This window comes from Bombus flavifrons, chromosome 14 (assembly GCF_040668555.2).
Source record: "Bombus flavifrons isolate JBK064 chromosome 14, iyBomFlav1_principal, whole genome shotgun sequence".
NCBI lineage: Eukaryota > Metazoa > Arthropoda > Insecta > Hymenoptera > Apidae > Bombus > Bombus flavifrons.
Window position 1 is genome coordinate 1,910,266 of NC_138455.1, and position 25,626 is coordinate 1,935,891.

At 36.7% G+C, this 25,626-nt stretch overlaps 1 protein-coding gene and 1 long non-coding RNA gene across 4 annotated transcripts in view; one reads left to right on the top strand and one right to left on the bottom strand.

Moving 5' to 3' along the window:
- The window catches only part of LOC138187011 (uncharacterized), a 60,220-nt gene extending 46,180 nt beyond the window's left edge, over positions 1 to 14,040 (top strand). The window contains exon 4 of the long non-coding RNA XR_011175065.1: positions 10,850 to 14,040. This is a non-coding gene — a long non-coding RNA (uncharacterized LOC138187011). The remainder of the gene's footprint in view (positions 1 to 10,849) is intronic.
- dpr1 (defective proboscis extension response 1) overlaps positions 288 to 25,626 on the bottom strand; it is a 454,795-nt gene continuing 429,456 nt past the window's right edge. For all 3 annotated transcript variants that reach the window (XM_069127426.1, XM_069127427.1, XM_069127429.1), the window contains exon 6: positions 288 to 6,690. In XM_069127426.1, coding sequence (XP_068983527.1) covers positions 6,587 to 6,690 — 104 coding nt within the window. In that variant the 3' untranslated portion in view covers positions 288 to 6,586. The remainder of the gene's footprint in view (positions 6,691 to 25,626) is intronic.

A 25,626-nucleotide genomic window follows, 5' to 3' on the forward strand; every position in this document is an offset into this window, starting at 1 on the left:
CGTAACGTTTAATTTTTGCAAGATATCATATCGTATTCGCGCACATTTTTCTGACAATGTAATCTCTGAGCCACTGGTATCGTTGAACATTTTTGTTTTTTTCATGTTTTCTATAAATCTGCCACGATCTACATCTCTATTATACGAAAAATGTTTTGAAATTATAAGAAAAGGCGCGACCAAAAAAAAAACTGTTCAAAAATTCCCTCGTTCTGCCTTTCTATCGATTCGGATGCTTCAGGTTCTACCGTAATTATTATTGACAGGATGAAATCAACCGACTCGTCCGGATCATATGGATAATTTATTTACAAGAGTAAAACATTATGTACAAGAATGCGTCGAGAATCGTGTGAAAACAATACATGCTGAGAGGTCGTGGAAAGGGAACACAGTTTCATTCGTTATTTCTGTCTTTTTCTTTTTCTTTTTTTTTTTAACCAGCGTTTAGTTTCACGTAAGAAATTATACAAGTTCACATGGTATACACATACATAGAGATTTTTTCTTACGTCTTATGTCGTTCTTTCCTCTGATCGTTCTCGTAGCCCTGAACTGCCATCATTTTTCCCACCGACGAATATTCGACCACGCTTCGAAGTCGTCGTTAGAGCATTACGACCCTGAACTCCAGCAACGAGGGCTGTGCTTAATACAAAAAAGTGATTAATTATGTGTCGTTCCGTTTGGGGAAACTTCGACAGAGAAAAAAGATGTGAACTCCTTTTTCATGTTGGAAACAAATCTTTTAAAGCGTACGACAAGAGACAAAGGTATTCGTACGACCTTATTGTTAATTGGACCAGGTTAAAATAACCTCGTAAATAAATAAGTAAATAAATATATAAATATATAAAAGTATTCGTACAATTGGTATATAATAGAAATAAACGGAGAAATATTTTTTATATATTATTAAATGTATTGAAATATATGTAACCGTCCGTTACATGGTAATGTTAGTAGTAGTAGACACTCGCAGTAATGTACACAGACAAATGTTAATTGAATTATTTAGGATGAGACCCGCATAATAATAACACTTTATCGAGATGGAATTGCTCGTATAGCGGTATTAATTGATGTCCGTGTTATAATTAATATTTGGTTTACTTTTTTCAGGAATAACAACTACTTGCAATCTACTGACACACGGATAATATTAAGCTTTTGACGAAATTTTCTATTATTCTATATATTTTCTCAGTCTTTTCTTATTAAGATGTCCTTTTGAATTTACAGGCCATTTATGAATTAACTTTGAACATATTATAGAATATAATAATTTTCCAAACATTTTACCAAAACAATGCCCATGTCTGTTAAACATTGTACTTTGCCATTCTACGCTTTAGCAAAACGTGCAAAACGAACTCGTTAGGAAATTCGGCCGACAATATTCCGCGCAACTATCAAATTCAAAAAATTGGTCGGAACCAATAAACAACATCCATTGAAAAGAAAGTGTAAAAGCACAATGTCTCGGAATATAAACTACAAACGAACATAATGATAACGTAACGATCTCCACGTTGCTCGATCAGGGTGTTGACGCTTTGACCAACTATTAAAAAATCGGTGAATCGTTAAAATCGTGACGAGGGACAGACGAATATTTGCACACAGTATAAAATTCGCGACGACGATAAATTTTACTCTGTCTCGCTTCACCGAGAATTTGTTCGGAAGTGGCAGTCCAGGGATGTGAATCCCCTTTGTTTAACCCATTTCTTCTTTTCCTTTTCGCTTTCTATTTCCATTTATATTAACGCTTACTCGGTAGTAGAAAGTATTTCGTCAAGAGATGGAGTGTAGATGGGAGTAGAGGGGGATAATTCGGTGGACATCGTATTTTCTACGACGACGTCTGGCCTTTTTAGTTTCTTCTCTTGTTCGGAAATTTTAATACGTTCCTCATCTAATTAACATTCTTCTTACAGACTCTCTCTGTTTTCTTTCATCCTACCACATTCACTCTCTGTTTTATTTGTATACTTAGTATGAGACGAAAATTAACGAAACGATTAGGCATGGATCGAAAGTTGTATTCGGATGGATGAAAATTCGAATTGTCCAAAAAGGCGACGTGCTTTTTGATTGCACTGCGTTGAAAATTACGCGATATATTGCCAGTAAAAAGTAACAATCTCATGCTTCTAATTGCATGTATATGATTGTATATGATATGATGGAATAGTTTTGTAAAAAAAGCGAAAATGGGACCAACATGGTTTTCAAACTGGTTGAAACGTTGAAATAAATGCAAATTAAAAGGGCGAGTAAATAAAATAAAGTCAAAATTAAGTACAAAATAATTAATTTAGAATATAATTTTAGCAAATGAAGAAGAATTGACGCAACGAGATACACCAAGATCCATCGCAATCGTTACGATTCTCGTTCATTGAAACACGCTATATTTCGCCAAACGAACATACAAAATTTCTTATTCGACCAGGTACTCGTTCTCGATCGATTCCCAATTTATTTGAACGAAAGCACTCACGTGGAATCGAACGAGATCGAGAGCCATTTGAGAATGACGCAGCCTGAAGATATGAAAATCCTTCTGGATTCAACAGGGAAATGAACAACTCGACGATAGAAAAGAATAATTGGTACGCGGACGAGAAAGATTCGTTTGGCCTCTTTTACGGCTCTTTAAGCCTCCAGAGGTCTCGTCTCTCCGCTATTTTAATTTATCACGCGAATCCAGAGTAATTTTTCCATCGTCACGCGTCGTTTCTGTGTGTCTTCGTTCTCCTGTACAAACTCATGCGCGTGTCGTACGTGTTATGCAACATACGCAGTTTTTTTCTCTTTCTCTCTCTCTCTTTCTCTCTCTCTCTCTCTCTCTCTCTCTCTCTCTCTCTCTCTCTCTTTTCCATAAAATTGTACGTTACAAAACATTGTTTCGTTAATCGAGTGGAGATCGCGTCTAACGATCTATTTTATTAATATTTATCATCGTACGAGTACTATGCGATTACGCACTTGTGGCTTGCTTGTGTGTGGAACTTAGACATTTCATATATGGGTTTTATTTTAAAAATTATAAATCGCTGGTACGTGATTTTTATTTGCATCCTGCTTGTTTCTGTTTTATATTAAATATTGTGGTTCTGGTGATTAGTTGTTTGAGCTTCTGAAACATTTGTAAAAATATCGATGGTGAGAGACAGCGAATAGCGTTGGCTACTTAAGATACAAGCCGTCGAGCTGATCTAACGATAAGATAACACAGATGACGATCGATAAATTATTATAAAATGTCTTTAGATTAAATATGCGTTGAGTTTGAGTGATTTTCACGATCATTTGGTTTCTAGATGCGATTGTCAAATAGTCTTTGGTAATTGACGATCGGAAGACTATTTTGACAATCGATAGGATGAATTCGTTCGTTCGTATATCGAGTAACAAAGAATTTTTATACTTCGAAATATTTTCCACGATATTTTATCAATCCTTTTATAAGCTTATGAAACGACCTAATTATTCTGACATAATAGCATTATGAAACTAAATTTGGCGTACAACGTAATTGCCAATTATACGAATAAATCCGTATTAATATTTCAAAGATCTTTCACCGAATAAAAATTCGAAAAAGAGAAAATCAGGGAAAGAAAACCGTACTGAAGGTTAAAGAATCCTGTGGACTTCAATTCAGGCGTTAATACTCTCATTGTTTTCTCCTCTTTAAGAACCGTTCTTTCTTCTGCTTTTAGACCGAGATCGAGTTATTTCACCACAGAACAATCAAACAAACTCTTTGTACCACAAAGACAGTTCGCGCGGATTTGCTCGCAGGAGCACGGTCGAATGTTTCCAAAGGCTTCCGCAATAAAATTCACAATCCACATTGTTGATACGCATGTTCGCCGTAAAACAGCTTCCTCTCATTCTTCGACTTCCTCGTCGCGCGGTGTTCTCTACATTTCTTCCATTTATCACGAAAGATTAAAAGAATCATCATATGTTAAATATTTTTTCCAGATACGATTAAGATACAAAGAGTTCGATCTCTACAAATGTTTGAATTTGGCGGGCCAATGTCAACCAGTAAACATTGTCATATTATCAGTTGTCAACTAATTGGCGAAGAAGAACTTTGTTATACATAATGACTTTAATGACATTTACAATGAAAACATTGAAACTGTACTATTAAGCAACATGGGTAATCACGATATTCGGGTCTTGAAAATCTTTGAATTTTGAACATGATAATTCTCGAAAATTGAAAGCGATGAAACTAAATAGTCCTGGAGAAAGTGTATCGAATAATATTGGTTACTCGTCAGTTAAAATTTTATGTGAGAAACGCTATATTTTATATGTCGATTAATTTCATAAATGTATAAAATACATTGTTATCTAAAATTCATTTTTGTCACAAGTTCTTTAAATGCTATCTTCATTTTTATCTCGTACTCTCTCAAATTCCCCCTCTCTATCCATAAAATATTTCGACAAAGTAAAATAAGAATAACAGGATCGTCATGATTATAGGTTGCAGTTGCTAAACTCGTCTCGCATTGCCTTCAAGTTTCCCTCGGATTTCGACAAGAATTCGCATTTCTCCATCATGCATTTGGAACCGGATAATGCACGTCTCATTCAAGAAACACACAACGAAGCGTAAAACTCGATATGCTCCGGGATTCGCGAGTTTCCCTCCGAAAACGTGTGCTATCCTGCAACGTTGTAATATCAGAATTTCTTTTCGTTGAAACTAGAGGCATCCGTGAGAGAGAATCCCTTGTCAATATTGGCCTGTGTTACAAAATAATGCCGGCGTCTCCTTTGTGGAAGCTGAAAGCTCCATATCTGAACAAAAGCGAATGAAATACACGTGTTCACTGTTCACATGACATTCTTTCCCTTTTACCTTATTCCACGTTGAAATATATTAATTTATTAACTAATACGCGGTATTTGTCGTCTCACTTTTCCAGCTTTCACTAAAAATGTATAAAACATATTGTATTAAATGTTTTAATTCCATAGAAAGAGAAACAGTAGCAGCAAACATAGAATATATATAAACAATTAAATATTTAACACATAGCGCAATTTTTTAAGGATTGTTACGCAGAAAAATCCAGATAACAATGTTCGAACAAAGTAATCAAATCTTTGAAAAATACGAGATTTTTCTCGAGAAAATTCATATCTCGCCGAAGATTCGCACAGCTCTGAAAATATCCACTAAAACTTTCTTTGCCACGAACGAACGAACTCTTTCGTTATTGGAACGATCGCTTTCGTCTTGTAACAATTACAATATACATGATCGTCCCTACTAATTCGCAAACTTACACATCGAATTTACCATGTTCGAGCACACGTTCACGCTCTTACATGTTACAATTTCTTTTTTTCTTGTTCATTGAATCGTCGCTTACAATATATACCATGTACAATGTTACTTCGATACTTTGGTTTCCTTATTTCGATGACACTAGAACGCGCTAGTAATTTGCAAGTTATTACACATATCGAACCTGGGATACTACGACGACGTTTTCGACAGTTTTCACCTATGGATGCATTGAAAGTCGCGATTTTCAACGCGAAACCGGCCGTGACAGAGTTTCTTCATCGATATATGTTTCTTCCTTCACTGAGAACTGAACATTTTTTAACGAGCAGCAATAAAAAGAAATTGTACTCGAAGAAGCTTTCTTTTCGTAAAACTTAATTCATTAATTCATCGGGCAATGGCTTCTGGACTGATAAATTTGGCGAGCATGGTTTCGAGAATTTGACGGTTGAATTTATGTTTTGATAAGGAATTTCGAACACGACGACAAAAAATAAATATAATTAAAATTAATCGTTCATAACTGTTCTTGCGGGAGTTGTTACGGTCAATGAAGTTTAATCGATTATTTTAAGTTAAAAGAAAATGTATATCAAAAATTGATTTATTTAAAAAATTTGCTCGTAACGATAATTTTTGCATCGATTTTCTTTAACTTACAATAATTCAGTACATTTATTAATTTGTAACGCTTCTATTTTTATAGTTTTGAGCATCGTTTCTTATGTATGTATGCGTTAATTATCTTGTTGTATATGTTGTCTATAATTTGTATTTTATAATTTATTACTTCTTAAAACAATACTAAACATTCAGTAAATATTTCAAAAATTCATCGTTATATGTGTGTATATCTAAACGTGTTAAAAGTAGGAAATGCCATCGACGATTATCGAAAAACTAAGCTGAAAAGGCTGAAATAACGTAAAACTTTCTTATCAGTCAACCTTCCTCTTAAAACGTCCATCACGTGGCCGTAAGAAAGCTTCTTCATCGATGATCGTTCCGGTTGCATGCAATTTAATTCCGATCAAGGTACAAACAGGCTAAGGGTTGGCTACGTCTTATTGTGTCCAACGATCCATCGAGTTTCACTTAATGCTCCCGTTGATATTCATTCATGTTCGCGTTTAAGTTGCCACGCGCACACCGTCATACGCGCTCTCACACATCCACACACACGTAAGTACGTGCAGAAAGTATACACGCAGACAGACAGCTCGGAGACACACGCACGGGCACGTACGAGAACGCACATTATCTCAATTGACCCAAAAGGAAAGCTAGCATCACGAGGACCGTCTTCGATGTTGGCGAGCCTGCTGCCGTGTTTCCGTGCTGCATTGCAGCTGGATGCTCTCCTGAAACAAGAGCAACGAAGGCTGGATTAGTGTCTGTCTTGCACTTCCGGTTCCAACCGGAACACTTCGTTTTTTCACGGTTTGCACCGTACAAGAAGAAAAAAAAGTGGAAGTTTTATACGTTCTCGTGTTGTTACCTTCTTTCTCTTTGGTTTCAGGTCTTTCCTCTTATTCTATATTTTTTCTGTTCCTAGGTTGGGCATATTTACTCGAATTACGAACAACCGCATCGGGCCTTACGGAGATTTCAATGTATATTTTAAAAAGAACGAGACGGAAGAAACAAAATCTTTTATTTTTTTGCGGAATTTTATCTTTTACAGAACTTTCAGAAGCTACCGTTTTAGATGACGGCTCGATCGAAGAGAATAACAGCTATAGAAAGTCAATTTCTCAGGACGTCGATTTGAAATAGGAAATTCGAGGTAGAAAATTACTAAAAATTCGATCGCTTGGTCGACTAGTTTGTTATTTTTCTTTTTCAAGTTTAGTTAAAACGATCTTTGGGTTTTGAGGGTACCTTCTCTTAAGGTTCTGATTGCAAGCTTCTCGAGATTATTTTCTTACGATGGAACGTTTACGACTTCGTTTTGACTTTGAAAAAACAGGGTCATTGTTTTCTGATTGCTCGGAGAATTTTCCTATAGCAAGAACAAGATGACCACTCTCTTTAAATAGGTCATACTGAGGAATAAGAAACCTGGAAGTATCGTACAAAAACGCTGTGTGTGTTCCTTCCAAATGGTCTTGGTAGTCGTAAACTCATGAAACATAAACAGCTTGCTTCTGGCTTAAATGGACAAAGTTTCGAAGAGCGTGGAGATACTTAAAACGAGTACAAAATTCACAGGGATATAAAGCCACGGTGGCTTAATTTCTGAGATATTTCCGTCCCGTTTTGAACTATCTTTAACGATATAAAAGAAACTTTTATTTTCAAATTGTAACTTTTCTTTTTCCTTGTCACTTACTTATGTGGTAGCTCCACGTTTGTGTAACAATTCAGACACGTTCACGGTAATAATTCTTACAAGATAAAAATATACAGAATATGCAGAGTAAAGTACTCAATGATAATATCTCGTAGCTAAAACTGATCTCTATTTAAGATCTATCTTTTATTCCCTCCAATATTAGACGCATGCAAAAGTTTCAAGCCCTTTTATCAATTTTACATTTTCAACTACATCACTTTCAATGCATTACAAATTGATGTTCGAAACACTTGGTACGATTTCCTGTCAACTTTCAGATTTCGTCGCGAAGAAATCACACAAAACACTTTCGTATTTCTGTAATATTTCGAAAGTGTTGTCTGATTAAAGAGAGCTAAATACATCGACCGGAATAAGCGATAATCTGTCGGTGTCAAATCTGGAGAATACGCCGCGTGCTGTGGAACTTCTCAGCCCAAGTTAAAGATAGTGATTCAAGCCACATGCGGCTTAGGCGTTGTGGTCGTTGCTCATTGTGCTCACTGTGGTTTTGTGAAGCGGTCGCAAATCGATCATAAAGTTGGCGTTTCAGACAGATCGATACCAACCAAACAATTGCGCAAAAAGGTGAGAAATTGTATCGATTGAAGATAATTCTTCGTGAAAGCTTCAAAAAAAAGGCTCAAACTTTTCCATATACCTAGTTTTGCTTAAATAAAAACCATAAGTGTTGCTTACAGACGGGTGTTGCCATATTACCATAGAAAAACGAAAAAAAAAAGAAAAAAATAAAATATGCGTATCAAAGCGAGGAAATGCACCATATTATCCATTAGAATCGTATCCTTGATTAATTTCTCGCTAATTACAACAAGCTAGAACGACATTCGTTGACGGGATAAACCAGAGAATTACTGCTATCGGCTATAGGAGTACCATGATGTATACCAGATTAGATGTCCATTTCGTATAGGCAATTAGATAGTAATTGCATGCAGCAGGCTTCACTGTACCGCAGATGATACCAGCAACAGGAGGAACAAGAGCCACTTGTTTCAATTATGAAGAAATATTACTTAATTTCCTGCCGCTGCTCCCTATATAAGATATTATTTCACTATATAGAATATTATCTCAGGATCATTGTATATAGGATCACTGTATATTATTATCAGGATTTAGTAGCTTGTTATCATTTTTCGTCGTTATTATCTCGATAGTCATCTTCCAGAAACGCTTATGGTAATCTTCAGTTTAATAAATTCTGCATTCGCTCGGCCAATCTGATTCGAGTCGAAAGAGATTTCCGGTTAAAATTCAAAGTAAAATTTGTTCGTGATATATTCTTGACCGAGTTTCTCAATAGGTTTATCTACAAAAGTTACTTGAACAAGTATCTAAAAGTAAAATTTCAATGCGTAAATGGTATATATTTAGCATTGTAATTAGCAAGCATAAAATCGATATATTACGCGAAATAGAATGACAAATCAACTATATTTCAGTCATTATATCGTGTTACACGTACGTCACGCGCGTTAGTTGTCGTTTATAGGTTGCACGATGCTTTACTAATATTTAGACTGTAGATTTCACTTGTATAAATGAACGTAATAACCGTTGACATGGAATTATTGATCGCGTTGACTGAAATAATGAATTAAACGTTGATTTCAGTTTACAGTTTACGTTATTAAATGAAGCTTCTTTCGATTCAAAGTTTCATTTGTATGTTTCTTTTTGTGTGAAATAATATTACCTTCTTTTTATATTTCTAATTCGATTACAATACGTGGCTCGAACATCACCATCAAGATATATTTCACAGATCTGCTAATAAAATCTCGACCGTGAAGCAGGTGCGATTTTATAGGAAAATCAGAGAAAAATAGATTTCACAAAGAGTTAAAACGCGCGGCAAGGATTTGTCAATTGGTGGCAGCGCGTCCGATTATATTCGGTCGCCTGTTCTAATGAACGCCAAAAGCCCCTCTAACCTGTGCCTCCATCATTGATAATAGAATATTTAATCATTTCGACAGGCCGGTGAAATCGCGTCGAAACTACGTGAGTCTCGTACCGAATGCTTTTAATTACACGACGTTAACTAATTATATTTCGAACGGTGCCCGGTCCCGTAACGATCCACATTCCCGGCACGAGTATTCCGGCTGGAAGCGTCGAATTACTCGTATGATGTCTGCCCGACGCAATTCCATAATTGACCGTCTAATCGATGCTCTAATTCCTGTTCTGTCGTGACGGTTTAAAGGGCTCCCGTCGCCCTACGCAATTGACGGCCAGCCCGATTAACGTTCCGTGTCTTAAGTCCCATTGAGAAAGGGAATTTACGTTGATGACATGACATTCAAGTTACGTGTCGTGATAATGAAATAGCTCGTGGAAGATTGATTTCACTGAGTTAGAAAAAATCATCGTTGACAGATGATATATAGTCTTGAATGTAGACTTGAAAAGAGGGATTCGTATTTGGGACAGGATTCTGAGATTTTGGGAGTCGATTTGAACAATAGTGTTGGAATTACTCTCGCAATTGAACCTTTCAGAAGACAAACTCGTCAACGTCACTTTTCTTAAACCCGTCAATCTCATCATCCAGTTACACGATTAACGTTCAATTTTCAAGAAACCAAAACTCAAATAACAAGGCAAACGAATTAATTCTTAAGCTCCCATCGAATCTTTCTTCACGAACTTGACATGATGCTTACGAAATTTTGAATGACTTATATCAATTATTCCAAGTTTATAGCGAAACGTAAAACTCAGTACTTTACGTTATTTGTTGCTGTAATTATACTAATTAGTAGCTCTGCTAATTGCAGAATAATTTAACGTGCAAGTCGCGTGTGGAAATAAAATAAAACGTTGATTAAAGCTATCAATAATGTCGGCTAGTTTCTTCCCTTGCATCATTTCCTGAGAACTTTTAATAAACTTTATCTTTTTCTCTTAGAGAACTAAGATTTATATTTTTTTCTACGATTGTATACATTTGCACTTCTGAAATATCATATACCGTGGTCCTACATAATTTCGTGATATAATTGAAGTCATTCTCTTGTTAATTAACTACATTACGTAGGATCATATTTCTTTAATTGCTAAATAACATCAAATTAAGAAATTCGACAAAAATGCACTCATCATGTTCTTGTTTAACAATCTTCGTTTCTGACGTTATCTCGGTCGTTTCTTTCCAGAAGCAGATTGTTCGGAGAACCAAAATCATCAAAGCTCTATTTAGAACGTATTAGCCGTGAGTCAGTAGCGCGATATTTTCGCTGGAAATTACCAGGTAAAGGGATGCAGCTTGTTACGGAACACTGGGAAAGCTCGTCACGAGGCCGGCCACGTCACGTAAATCGTATTGCGCGTGATGTGCAACAACAAGTAAGGTGTATGACGGGCTGAAATTAGTAGCGAAAGCAAGCCTTGGCACTGCGCCGAAAATACATGGCAATTTTATTTTGGCGCGCCATGGGAGACAGGAAAAAAGAGAGTCGACCAACACCATAGTAAGTGATAAATCACGAACCATGGCCGTTAAATAATAAATCAAAGCTATGCTTGCAACGGTCCGCGAAATTAGCAGAGATTTCGGAGACTTTTGTAGCGCGATAATTCCCAAGTATAATAATCAACAAATCCAATTTACAATCTTATTGTCTACTAATATTTCGATGGAGAATTTTCAGAATTAGGAACAAAAGTTTCATTAGCATATTTTACGTAGCAAGACTCGCACATTCATGACATTTTCGACTTTTTTTTATAATAGCCAATGAATTATAATAGCTAATAAGTTCAATTTCCATTTGATTAGCCACGAATATTTCGATGAATAATTTTTTGAAACAGCAACAAAAGTTCCATTACTACATTTTTCCTAGCAAGACACTCATAGACTTTTCTAGTTCGTCTCATTTTCATGAGCGTTCCACACCTTTTATCGCTATACCTGTTTTTACCGCTCCTATCTTTTCCCCAAAGCAGTTAATTCGTATCCAGAGTTTCTATATTGAACGACGAAAGGATGAGAATTCGAAGGAACAGCATTCGTTGAGTAGTAGAAATAGTTGGTAACAACGTTCTTTGACTTCGTGGCTGTTATGCATATTTGAATATTTATCTTTCGCGGCGTCCGCTCCATTCATAGAGCATGGAACACAGATGAAATTATACACTTTGCTTGAGATAATTGCCGTTCGAAATGAGTCCGCAACTCATTTCTACGGATTGAGTAAGAAAAGCAGTTTTCGATAGCGAAGGATGGCACCAGGTTTATCGAGATTGCGTATCGGTTTCCGCCTCGGATGTCGATCAATTCTTTGTTTCTTTTGTCCGGCACATGATATTGTATTGTAGTATCGTGGACGAAAGGCCTAAGAGATATCGGACGAACTATAAACAATGTCGCGAGAAAGCCGAAGTGCCGACAGGTCCAATAATGTATCGTCGGCCCTTCAATGGAATAGTTTCGCGGAAAAGGTCTGCGTGATCCTGGCTACGAGCGGTTACGGAACACGTGCGTGGTAGGGCTAAGACAACAGACAAAGGGATGCTAAGGACAAAGACGAATTAACAGTATCAGTTGAGAAGTCAGAGAGTGTAAATCGAGAAGTCAGGGAATGCGAATTGCGTTGTCGAGAGAGTGTGGTCCGCGTGAGAGAGAGCGTTGGATCCGTGGTGACGTGAGTTGCAAATTAACTATCTAGTTGTTTTAATTATAATATGTTATTGTGATTAGTTCACGTTAAACAATCATCGTTTCCTGTTTAACCAACATTTGTTTAATCCATTTATTGTAAATAATCTAATTGTAGTAAAGATCCTACAGTATGTTTTACACAAAACGTCTGGAAACTTTTTTGGCAATGTAATTCGGCAATGAAAAATGACCGTCACGATTTTGTCGGTAAAACGTGAAACAAATCTGTAGATGTTAAAGGATATTCTGATAAAGAAATTCTTCATTGGAAAATAAGAGTATATGGATCTAACCATGCATTTAATGTTTTCTGGTGGAAACAGGCATTGAATATTTTCAAAATCGCAGGGAAAAAACGGGTAAACCCTTTAATTCTTTGAGCCGGTAACGCTTTATTTAAGAAATCGCATGTTGCGTATCTCTATCTAGCCGCCAAAGAAATCTAATTCTCTCTATTCGCCTGCTCTCTAATTTTTCTCTTGTTAATGGTCCGAATTAAATGAATTCAAATACCCCTTTAACAAATACAATTACCGGTAATTCGCCGAAGATAATTATCTCTCTGCCCTCTGACCACTCCCCTACTCGCGTTTTCGAGTGGAAAAAGGCCAAAAGATAAAGAGGTGGAGGCTGAGAAAAATAGTCGGGGGCATAGAGGAAGGGAGAGTGAAGTACAGAGATAACCAGCAAGTACGTAGATAGGGTGAAACTAAAAGAACGGAAGGCAATGATATATAGGGAGTAACAAATGATAAGGGAGCCACTTATGGGAAAGAAAATTGTCTATGACTTACGGTATCCTTCTATATTTGTGTCTCTATGTAAGAACGTTTAATAGTTGTTGTCTGATTTGTATCTGGTACAGTAAATTTCATTGCTTTCCTTTATTTTATTTCGATTAATGTTCTTCTATATTATTATATCTTTTAATATAACCAGTAGAAAAATCATTAATTTTTAATAGATATTTTAACTTTTACTTTGTAAAAGCTGTCGTACGAAAGACAACATATGTACGTGCTGCGAGGAATGTATTTTATGGATGCAAGTACAGAAGTAATTCCTTACGTCGTCCCTTGTTTTTTATACGTCATGTTTTTCAAAATAAAAGAATCAATTCGTAAACGTAAAGATTTTTATTGTTACAAATAATGCGGTAAAAGTGAAAAAGAAAGGGGCGAGTATCTACGAATGTTAATAAGAGATAAAAATGAAAGATTCCTACGAAGAACGATACACGATAGTGGCGTATGAGTAGCGGCGATCTCGTTAGTCACCTTAATTAAGTGTGATTCATCAGGAAACGTACACAGTTTGTAGAAGGGCGAATTTTTCGCCTCGAAACGAAGAAGAGAGCTAGAAGTCGATTCGTCTTCATTAATTACTCGTGGCGTGTGATAGCCTCGGCCTGTGAAGTCGTAACTGTTGCATTATTTCGCGGATGCATCAAAGTCGTCACGTTTCGCGACTAAATTAATTCGAGCAAGATCAAGCAGCTTCCTGTCGAAGATTAGCTGATGGCTAGCGGTGGAGCCGCTACAAACAAAGCATTTTCAATTCTGATGGCTTTTTAAGTCACACACATACATACGTGGCGACTACACTATAAATTCATATGCGTGTGTGAAGAGAATTTGTAAACAGAGAAACTCGTTATTGAAGATAGTAACTGAAGCCGTATAAGAACGTTAAAAAAATCGACAATTATTGCTGCTACATTATTACGTCGAACGTTAAACGAGGAAATATTGTATATTCTATGTGCAACGAGAAAAAAATATTAAAAAGCTATAGAAAGACCGAATGTCTGTGTGGTGCGGTTAAAACATCGTAATCAATTTGATCGCATATATTAAATCGTAATATTTAAATCATATATTTAAAGAATTAAGAAAAGGAAAATAGAAAATAAGGAACGAAGAAGTTGCGTTGGAAATTCGTGCGGATTCGTTGACAGTTCGAAGTTACGTGGAAATGGTGAAATCGGCAGCCCTTTTTCAGGATTCAACGACGCGTGATAACCAAAAGCCGTACTCCTTTTCGTGGAAAACCTTTGCCTTTGACCGGCTGCTACGAAATCAATGGCGGATCAAAGAACGTTCGGCTGCTCTTACGACTCAATAGGACTATTCCAAAAGGACCACCTTCACGGATGTATGACAGGGTGACTTTTCAAAATGCTGCTGATTCGTGAAAATAGTTGAAACGCTGAGCGAGCGATTTCTCTTACAAAGTAAAGGGGAACATTTGTATTGAATATGCTTCAAGAATGAATATCAGGAAATTATAATTTGTTGACAATTCGGTATATTCGAAGTTTTGCTTTGGTACCGCTTTCAGGAATCTGCAAAGATACGAGGTTTTGAAGCTACTAGTACAGTAGAACTCGTGTTATGTGGACTCCATTTATTTCTTAACAGCAGCGATGAAAAATATCTTTAAAAAGACTTCCACAAGTGCCGATAGATATTCGTGTGATTTTCCTACGCGCATTTAAATTTGGCAAAGGTGGTTTGAAAGTCTCTGTTTAGGTTCTATTCCTTATTCGTGAAAATATGAATTTACCGAAACATCCACGCAGTATTAACACTTTGACTGTCACGCCGAAATCACACGTTTCGCTCAAGATGTCACGGGAGTATTTTTATTATACAAAGCATATAATGGCAAAATAATGATAAATTGATGATGTAAGCAACATTCTTCCCCAATGGACCGTTTATCTTATTGGTGGTCACGGGTGACCATCGTGGCGCCTTGGTAACAGTTGATAGCAACATATTATAGCAAGGCTTCGTTTATTTCAACAAACCATTCGCATTCGTTGTTTCGTCGTAAGCAAAACGTCCAGAATATATTGTTGAAACGTGTAGAAGGTATTAGTAAACAGTATTTGTTCATTCTACATACAATAGTAAGGTTTGTGTACACTTATAACTTCAATTATATGATTATAAAGCAGCATTTACGATTATTTTCTAAGATGTGTTTATAATAATATTCGTAGATTACCCCTCAAAGATATGGATGTAAACACAGTGCACCGTTAGATGCAAGATTTGTTCTCTTTTTTTTTTTATTGATGTTCTAATAAAAATGTTTAATTGTTCAATGGGGCACTTTTTATTTCAAAGTATCTTCTATTTATATTTATTTTTTTTATTGATGTTCTAATAAAAATGTTTAATTGTTCAATGGGGCACTTTTTATTTCAAAGTATCTTCTATTTATCGGTTATATTCAAAATGCCCTAACTGTCAATTTTCATACAATTTTTACAATTGTAGGAAGTTCAAGCGCTCCGGTGACCAATGACCACCGTGGCGTTAGAGGAGAAACCGTGGTAGATCATATATGACCAACGTGGCAGTTAAAGTGTTAATTTGAAAGAGTATCGACAAAACACATGCCGCAAAATAAATGCCGTAATTTTAGCCTCGAACTGAAAGTTTCGGTGATTTAAACGAAACGCTTCTCGCGAAATTAGATCAAGCTTGCAATATCACTCGCTGGCATAGTCCATTTTATCTTCATAAATCAATCAATCGGAAGCGATAGCAGCATCGCTGCTGAAACGTCGCTGGAAATTTCTCGTCGATCCACCGGCAAGCAACAAGCCGGATAATCCGGCTGTTTTTCGGTCGATCGAGCTGCGTTAATTACAACCGTGTATTACAAGATTACACGCAGCTTTTCGATACGAACGACGTGCCGTTTCTCGCAAACTTCCATTCATCAAAGATCTCGTACCTTACGTGCTTTTGACAATTTCTCTGTAGCCACTCGACAAACCTGACGTTTCGAAGACACTTTACGACTAGTTTTGCCTCTATTCGTCGAGAATTCGGGACAATTTGTTCCTAGTTTACGATTTAACGACAGTTTGTGGTCACTAAATGATATTCGGAAGTGTAATCTGCGTTACTGTCTTGCAATTTCTTGTTTCTGGGAAGTTGTTAATGAGAGTTGATGAGAATTTTAGCTCGTTCTGGATAGTAAGTGGAAAATGATATTCCGCATGATCGTTTCGCGGTGTCCTTACCCGTTAACTTTTGGCTGACTGTTTCATTCAGCTACGTGGATGAACGAAACACGGATATTTGGAACTATTGTTGGGTTCTTCGAACTTTGAACTTGACTTGTTAATTTCTCCCATTAGTCACATTAAAGTATAAAATATTTCAGTTTTGTACTATGTGTGTGTTCAATATTCAACGTTCTCCTTCTTTGAGACAACTCCGGAATTCAGATCTGATTTTTCCGCTGTTTAAATAGACGCAATGTTCCGACATTGACTCAAACGGACACTTAAGGTCCGTAAGAAGTGTTAAGTCGTAAAACTCGCGACAATTTCCGTTAGCTTCAAGAGAGAGAGAGAGAGAGAGAGAGAGAGAGAGAGAGAGAGAGCGCTAAGAGGTGCTGGGTTCCTTGGTAAGTCTCCGAGTAAACGTCGTGACGGCGTTCTTTCCCGAAGATGTCGGTCGAAAGTTTTCCAGTTCCAACGGAGCGACATTTAAATGGTTTGTAAGAACGCGAAACTCTACGAGCAGTGTGCAATTATTAGAGTGAGTGAGCGGGCGAGTTCCCTATCGCCAAATTCAACAGTTTAGGAGCCGCTGGCGAATTGAAATCCGCGAATTCGCCGAGTCATTTCAGTTTGCGAACCCACGCTTTCTGGCCACGGTTCAGAACATGCTTTTGATACAATACAACACCGCCTTTGGGGAGATACGTTTCGTCTGCCATTGGAAACTAGGCCATCCGAGCACCTCTGCGAAAGGGCCGCTGGAAGGTTCCTTATTTAAATTAATAGAGGGAACAAATGGATCATTCGAATCGCTGCGTTAATCACATACAATGGAATTGTTATATTGAAAATTTAATATATAGTGGATACGTTATATGATACATTTTAATTCAAGAAAAACAATAGAGTTGCATATTGATGCCATGTCTATTGCCATTCATATTTATTTATTCATTTTTAGCGAATTTGTCTTAACAGTATATGAATCTCCATTAGATCTTAATTTATTTTTAACTAATTTATATACGTACTCGTGAGTAAACGTATCGAGAATCATAATGTCAATCGTATAGTCTACAATGTATTTCGTGCTTTCTTAATTAAACTTTATTTATTAAATTGGAAGATTTAGTGAGTGACATTAACAGCATTGTAATTTTATTTCTTTCATATTTTATGAATTGTCTTAAAGAAAATGATTTATAATTAAAGATAATCATTTATATAAAACTAACGCATCAATGCATGATAATGTTATAAACAGTAAAGCATAATAATAAAGTTAGAAAAACATTCACCTCGCTTCGAGATTTTTGCTCCTTCTCCAGTTTACCATATAATTTAACTTCAATTAAATTCAGAGTATAGGGACTATTATGTTTCGTGCATTTAATTTAGCACGACGTTAGGATTGTCTCCCTTTCCCTCGATTTATCGTGTTAAACATTTTCATCGAAATTAAATTACCTTTCGCATTTTAAACGCAAATCGATCATTTAAAATCAACCCCATTTCTACCTTAACAATTTCAATCGCCGACAAAATGCATCGCTATCGAGCGCAAACACCGCGTAGCCGCTTTTAAAATGAACTTAACTTAATCACGTTAATGCAAGAAAAATACTCCATTGAAAAAATAAATTTATTCTCTCCACCGGTGCTACACTTTGCCCCTCGTCTTTTACTTTCTGACTGGTTGGAATTCAAGTCATGCGTTCTTTTATCCTTCGCTGCAAACCTTTCAATTCGTTAATTAATCTATAACCTATAACACACTTTTCAACAATGTCCAATATCGCTAAAAATGAATATAATATTTATATTAATTAAACTACGGATTTTTATGTATTTATGGAAAATGTAAACCATCCAAAGTGGAATATTTGTTACAACTTTTACCAGATGAAACGATATCTAAGTTTCATTTCTTTAGCCGTGTTCATAAAAATATAAAAACCGCCAACGATTAACCCCTTTCGTCTGCGTGTTCTTCGTCTTTATCCACTTTAATCCCATGTAAAAAAATTCCAAAACCATATCCAGTTCACTTTACGCCGTTCCATTAAAACCAGCCTCTGCTTTTCGAGTAGAGTAGTCTCTTAATTCTCCAGACTTTAATGTCTCCGGCGGAACGAAGAGGATGAAGGAAGGGAGAAGAAAAGGAAGGTGGAAGAAGACCAAGTACGCGGTCAGGCACGACCTCGACGATTCGCGGGGAAGAAGCCTCATCCTACTAGACGAGATGATTTCCTTTGAGAGACGAGATTTCTTAAGCCCTCTGTTATTGTCTTCATTTTTATTCTTCGCCTATCGCATCGTCCTGCCGCAGCGACAATCAAAGGGAAGCTGGTGTCCCTTGTATTTTTTATGCAGGACGTTTGGTATCCTCACGAGATCGGCAAAGCGTGTGGCCTGTACAAGGCTGAGGGCAGCTTTTCTCTTATCACGGATGGTTTTCCCTTTTTATTCGAGCTAGAAGCTAGACCTGCTTTGGTCTAAATTTCCTCAGGTCTGAAGTTTAGACCGTGACGAACGTTCACAGGGTTTCGCGCGAAGCCGTCTTCACCGCTGCCATTCAGCACGAGCATTTTTTGTCGCATTTTTCACGGCCGAGAGGTTAATTTCGTTAAACAAACGGAAGAGAACGCGCATGTGTAGGGTTTCGCCGTCTTTGATTCGTGGTTTCACGTGGTTCGGATTGTATGACGTACGTAGACTGAAGGTTCTTTGATGTTGGATAGTCGAAATACCGTATTGCGAGCTTTTCGCAAGCGTGAGATTTTTAATTTAGCTTGTTGCTGACGTTTCTTGCGAGAGCATTCTTCGTAACTGGGCCAGGGCACAGACTTTAACCTCTTGCTTTAATGAATTCGGAGAGCAGGAAATTGTACAAAAAGGCTTCATCACGGGTGATTCCAATCTTTTTCGGATATCATTGTAATCCGCGAGATATCCCGGGATATCTAAGAATTATAGCGTCTCTAATAATTGGCAATGAAATAATTTCTTAGACCATTAAATCAAAACTTTCTGCGTGTTTCTTTGTGCGATATGCATAGATTGCAGAAAAGAAGGAACAAAGATGTTTGAACGAACAAGTTGTGAGAAAGATATTCTACCTCCAGTATCTAGCAATCTCTAGAAAAATGATAAATTTCTAGCTTTTTTAATCAGTGGAATTGTTTACAATTGTTTGTGCCCATTGCGAGGAAACTTTCGTGAAATGACGCAAAACCGAAACTTTTGCCCATTCTCCTCCTTGGAACTTGTTCCCTGCGCGTAACACATTTTCTAAAGAATCGCAAAGAAGCTGCAGTCTTTTTTGTTATTTTCATACAGCTGGATGGTTTTCTTGAGATAACGCTAGTACTCTTTTACAATACTTGTAGACTGTATTGGTAGTCAGCAATCGAAACAAAATAAAACAATAATAAGAAAAATATTTATTTGATAAATAGTTGTATGGACTGGTTCTAAAAATTATAATCCACATTATATGTACTTATGTATGCTAATCTGATAAAATTACGTTTTTTTAAAACACACAAAATCGCTTCTTTCCGGAGAAGTTCTTCCAATTTGTCTTTCTAACAGAAGCCCATCTTCTCCTTAGATTCAACTCTTTTTTTTAACGCCAGCGGGTACAAATCAACCGGACACACGAATACAAACTTCAAAACAACGAATTAAATATTATAACACTTCCGTAGGCGGCAAACACGTTCTGGCTGGTATTTGCACACGGCAGTCGCGTCGACACACTTTTCGCAAATATTGGACGAACGTGTGCATCGCGTTCGCGCCTACGCGATTCGCTCGAATCAACAATGCCTTATGAAAATCGTTTCATCGCGGAACTACCAGCGGCTGAACAAGCAAACGTCCACGAAACGAATAGGCGCGTCGAGTATTCGACGACGAAGGTGAAGGAGACGATGGAAACGAATTTAACCGGTTTTGATTATCCAGTCGTTTTCCTTTATATTCGAAATCCCAACGTACTATTTCCAATGAAATTATAAATTTCGCTGAAACGTCTATCTTTATGTAAAGCTGGAAAAAATGTTTAATAACGCTGATGTAGCACACTATTGATTCTTCTATGGTTGCAACTTATAGATGAGCAATTGACGTGAAAGTGGGATCTAAGATTTTGGATGAAAGGATAGGAAGGAAGGAGGGGGAAGATTTTGGATGAAAGGATATCGGAAAACATTTGATTATTTTAAACACAACGAAAAGTAAAAACAGCAGATGCAATGAAAAATGTTAACTGACCAGAGATAGTATAGGTACATTTGTTCGGTTGAAATTTTGTTCGTCGCTGCTTTGGGGACCGCGCAGGTTTCGAAGTTTTATTTCGACGATAGTTAGATTTCGAGTTTTCAATCAAATGGAGTTCACGGCTAAATCGAGTTGACGAATCCATAAGTGATAGAAAGCGTGGAAAATAAACTAGAAACTTAAATAGCTCTGAGAATTGGGAAAACTAAACTCATTTATGCGCAGAGTACCAGCATGCATATTTTAGACATATGAAAATCGTTTTAATAGAGGAGAGAGCAGTATTTTATAGAAAATTAGATTTTAAATTAAATTAAATGCAATTAAAAGCTAATTTTTCAATGCAAACTATTCGAACTGTTAAAAGATGGGTTTTCTAGTTCTAATATTTCTTTATTTTTTTAGCGTAATCTCGTTTGATACTCTTATATAATCATTTTATTCTTTATTTAAAATTTTTATTCTTCTCATAGGTTTAAAAATGTCTACTTAAGAATTTAGGAACATTATTTCTTACAAGCAAATAGACTCCATAAAGCAGAAAAGAAAAGAGAAAAGAAAACGGAGTTTCTCCCCCTTGCACTTGAACAAGAGAAGATCTCACAATCAGTGAGGTAAAAGATTCATCGAACAAACTACATTCAATTCCGTTCGAGAAACGAAGGAACGAAAAAAGAGTGAAGCGGAACATAGAGCACAAAAGAATCGCTCGAGCGTATTCAATCAGCACGTTCAATTTCACCAACTGGTATTCACATAATTTAAGAAAACTGCAATACATCCAGCCCGTGGTACGGAAACAAAGGAACAGGCAGGAGAAATAACGAACTCGATCTCTACATCGTCGCTATCTATGTCAAATAACAACGAATCTCTAGTCTAACAGATGGAGAAGGAGCAAAGGAATAGAGAAAAGGAAAGGAAAATGAATATTATACAAGGAAAACGTTTGATTTGCATATATACGTGGAACGAGATTCGTTGCAACGATACCAATCGAAACGGAAATCCTGTCAGACAATAGGAGCAAACCTTCGTCTATTCGCGATTAATCGACAACAGTTGAAATAAATATCGAAAAACTAATCAGCTTCCATGGTAAAGTAAAATAAATAACGCGCTCGATAATGCCGGATATTAGTTTTCCATTGGAGAACAGCCATCCTTTCGACTGAATTAGCTCTTCTCTCCGTGTTTCGTTAACGATGTTCCTCGACTGTTTGCTCTTCGACCTATTTTTCAGCCGCGTTTCGCGCGAATCACTTGCCCCGATACCTGGAGATATAGACTGTGTACACGGAAAAGCGAGCCGGATGCAACAAATTACGAGGAAATTGATGGGGGAAAATCTTCGTGAAAAAGAATCACTGGCAAAAAGAAAATCTTAAATCATAGGAAACGTAATGCACTTGGGGTTTTTTTAACTACCATGAGGCTAATTAATTGGTATATAAATGCTACAATAAATACAACGACGTAGGAATACTTTTTGTAGTCGCTGTATATCCAGGCGTTTAGCAAGAGTCTCACTGTGCTCTTCATTGTATTATAGCTCCATTTGTTTCAACTCTTCAATTGGTTCAACTGTATGCGTGTAACGACAATTCACCAATTTTTCTCGCTACCTAAATATTATTTTTTATTATTAAAAATTTACTAACACTAACATTAATTAAAATTTCCTTTTAACAAACGAAGTTCTAGTATATATTCAAACAAAAAAAGAAAAATACTTGGAGCGTGGAACAATGTAGAAATCGTAGTTGGTAGCGCAAAAGGCAATTTCTGCTCGAAAAGCTAACATTGTATTCATTGACAAAGTTAAAGTTCGTCATAGTAATAGCACTAAAACCATATAATAAGTAATAACAATTGCATGAAAATACCTAATTCATTGCACGCACCAATCACTATCGCTATTTCTTCCCAACGCTGCAACCTCTGACACGAACAACCCTTCTTTCATTTTGGTGCCAATAGTTCTGTTTAGGTGGTTTAATAGATCATTACAGCAATCAGCAGAGCAATGTTGCTACTTAAGCGCGAGCGTAATCGCGATTTGATTCATCGAAACCGCGGTTCAATCGGGTCGAATGCGTTGGGCTATTCCAGCGCAATTTTCGTTTCATTTGAAAATGGTAATACGCGTATCCACGGCGCGGGATTAGAATTCGTGGGTTACCTGTATGTTGCGCGCGACACGCGTGATGGATCTCTATACGCTATCGTCAGGGATCATCCCCGTTTCTGGTGAAACACGTCGAACCTGACTTTCCTAGTACACAGGGTGTCCATCAAACCTACGCCATCGGCAAAAAGTTTGGAAAATTTCGAAATATTCTTGAAGGATGGATTGTGGAAGAAAAACAAACCAAGAATACTCTGGTCTATAAATATTAGGTTACTTGAAAGTAAACCTGATGAATAGATCGTAAATTTTTATGCATTTATGAAATATTTAATGGTGTCCAAGTGCATAGGATACATGTAATACGCAAATATATATAAAATTCCAAAGTATAGTATACTTACTATAATATTTAGTAGGTGAAACAATTAATTACAACATAATTGAACACATAACACGTATATTTTCATATTTTAATAAATTGAATTGTTTTTTCTGCTGTAATCCGAGATAAGAAGTCAACTCGTTCCAGTTGTTGCAGCACGAAACGTTTTACATTTATAAAATATATTTTAAATATGTATATTTTATGCCAGGCAAATCGCTTCGTATTAAAATAACGAAGCGATTGGACAGAACATTCCACACCGTAGTAATCATATTTTTAACGTCCAATGGTATTAAACTTCCCAGAATGGAAGTATAAAATTTAATTACATACTCCGAAATAACCCAGAAAATTATATTTTGTAATCCGTGGTTTTCAACGATGCACCAGTCGAGAAGGTTATCTTTTTAATTTGCCATTGAAAATGTTAAATCGCAGGTTAAATCAGAGTTAAATCACATTCGGCTAATAATAATCCAGAGGGAAATTTAACAGAACTCGTAAATAAAATTAAACGGCCGATCCTCGTCTTCTTCCGTGTTCCGTGAAATGTTTTCAAAGCAAATTAACAATTAATTAAAACACAGCGTAAAAAGCATTTGTACGACATTTTCTCTCGAAATAAATTTTAGCCAAAAAAGCTCGAGCAATCTGCTACTGAATACTAAATGCAATTGAAGCTATGAATTGCAAAATAGTAGGAATCCACTTTTTGACGCATGATTTATCGTTATGACGCTTTTTCGTTCACTCAAATCTATCTAGCAACCGGACTATTTACACAAATTCATATCTTTATGAATACAGCTGAAGAAACTGTATTCTCGCTCCAAATACCACAGCAAATATTATATTCTATCCAACATTTTTGTCTTGCTTTTCCACGTAGAATCTTCCTATTACCGATTATACCGTGATTGTTGGGGCACCCTGTATACACAATATACACATTCGTGACCACATTCGTGATTATCGCTGTAAAGATGTCGCCGTATATTTATGACCGAATTAACCCACGGAAGTACCAAGTGCACTGGTATAAATGTGCTGGTATAAATACACGACGACGGTTTATACAAAATCGGCTTGTCGGCAGAAATGGAGTTTTGCGAAGGTAGAGAGGATTGTAATTTATGGACGTAGGGGTTGGTTAAACGTTGACTTGACAATCGTGAAATCGAAAGGAATCAGAGAGATATCGATTCCTACTGTGCAATTTGACAAGCATAATGCGAATTCGAAACACTTGTACTTGCAATTTCTTGGCACGTGTGTAATTTCCTTTTTTGAACGCAAACAACGTATGAACCTGTGTGAGGTATCAAAATTGCAGAGACCTACATAAAACTCTTGATCTATTCTTCAAAAGAAGGATTCAATTTTCTTGCATTATTATTTCCAATTTATTCAACAATTTTTATTCGATTCAGAAGAAGAAGCGTTACTGCATCGTGTTGGATTACGCGTTGATTACGTGTTGGATATCTCTGTTGAATTCGAAAAAAATACCTTTACAAACGCTTTAAAATGTCCATTGAATTACCAAACAAATTAGCCTTTAATTAAATTTTCATTACTTCTACCTAATAAAACCCAATAAAATCATGGTACAGCAAATATTAAAGGTCGTCAGCGTGAAACCGTTTCCGTTGAACGACAACTCGTCGACGTCGAAGAAGCGTGCGCAGACTTCCGACAACGTCTCCGGAGATGCCGGAAATTAAGTTGGCCAGCGAATTATGCAAATACGGATGATCGGTCGAGGTAACTGAAGGAACGGTATTGTCGTATCACGATCACACAGACAAGCTATGGAGCTCGGCGACCGATCCATGGTATTTGAAATTGAAATAGAATGTTCCAGCTTTTAATTAATGCTAACGGCCGTTCGTGCGCGTGTGCACACATGTTGGATGGCTTTTCTTTTCACTTTTCGTCAATTAATTTCGCATCGACGCGACGCTCCGACGATATTTCATTGTCTCTTTCTTTCTGCTGGTTCGCGCCTCGTGCGTCCAATTAACACGTCTTCGGTTAATTATGCGTTCCGCTGCAAGGACACTGACACGGCCGGAATTTGGAGCACGATTTTCTGGAATTCGATCATGATGATTCGATTCGCGTCTGATTCTGACGCCGTTTGAACCTATGTGAGGATTAGATTCGTTCGGTTTCATTCCGTCATTCGATTTTTATATTACGATATAACGTAAATTACGATATATGTATTATTTATATCGTTAAATTTAGATTTATATTGTTAAATCGAATTCTTTAGACAACGCGTATGCAGCAAAGATAGACGAATATCGCAGCGTAATGGCTAACACAGGCTAGACTTTCTACTTTTGAAAATCATTTCTTCCTCTCTCTTTAACGCAACTATTCAGGTTGCAATTTTATTAAAGTAAAGGATTTAAAAATAGAAACTTTCATATTACA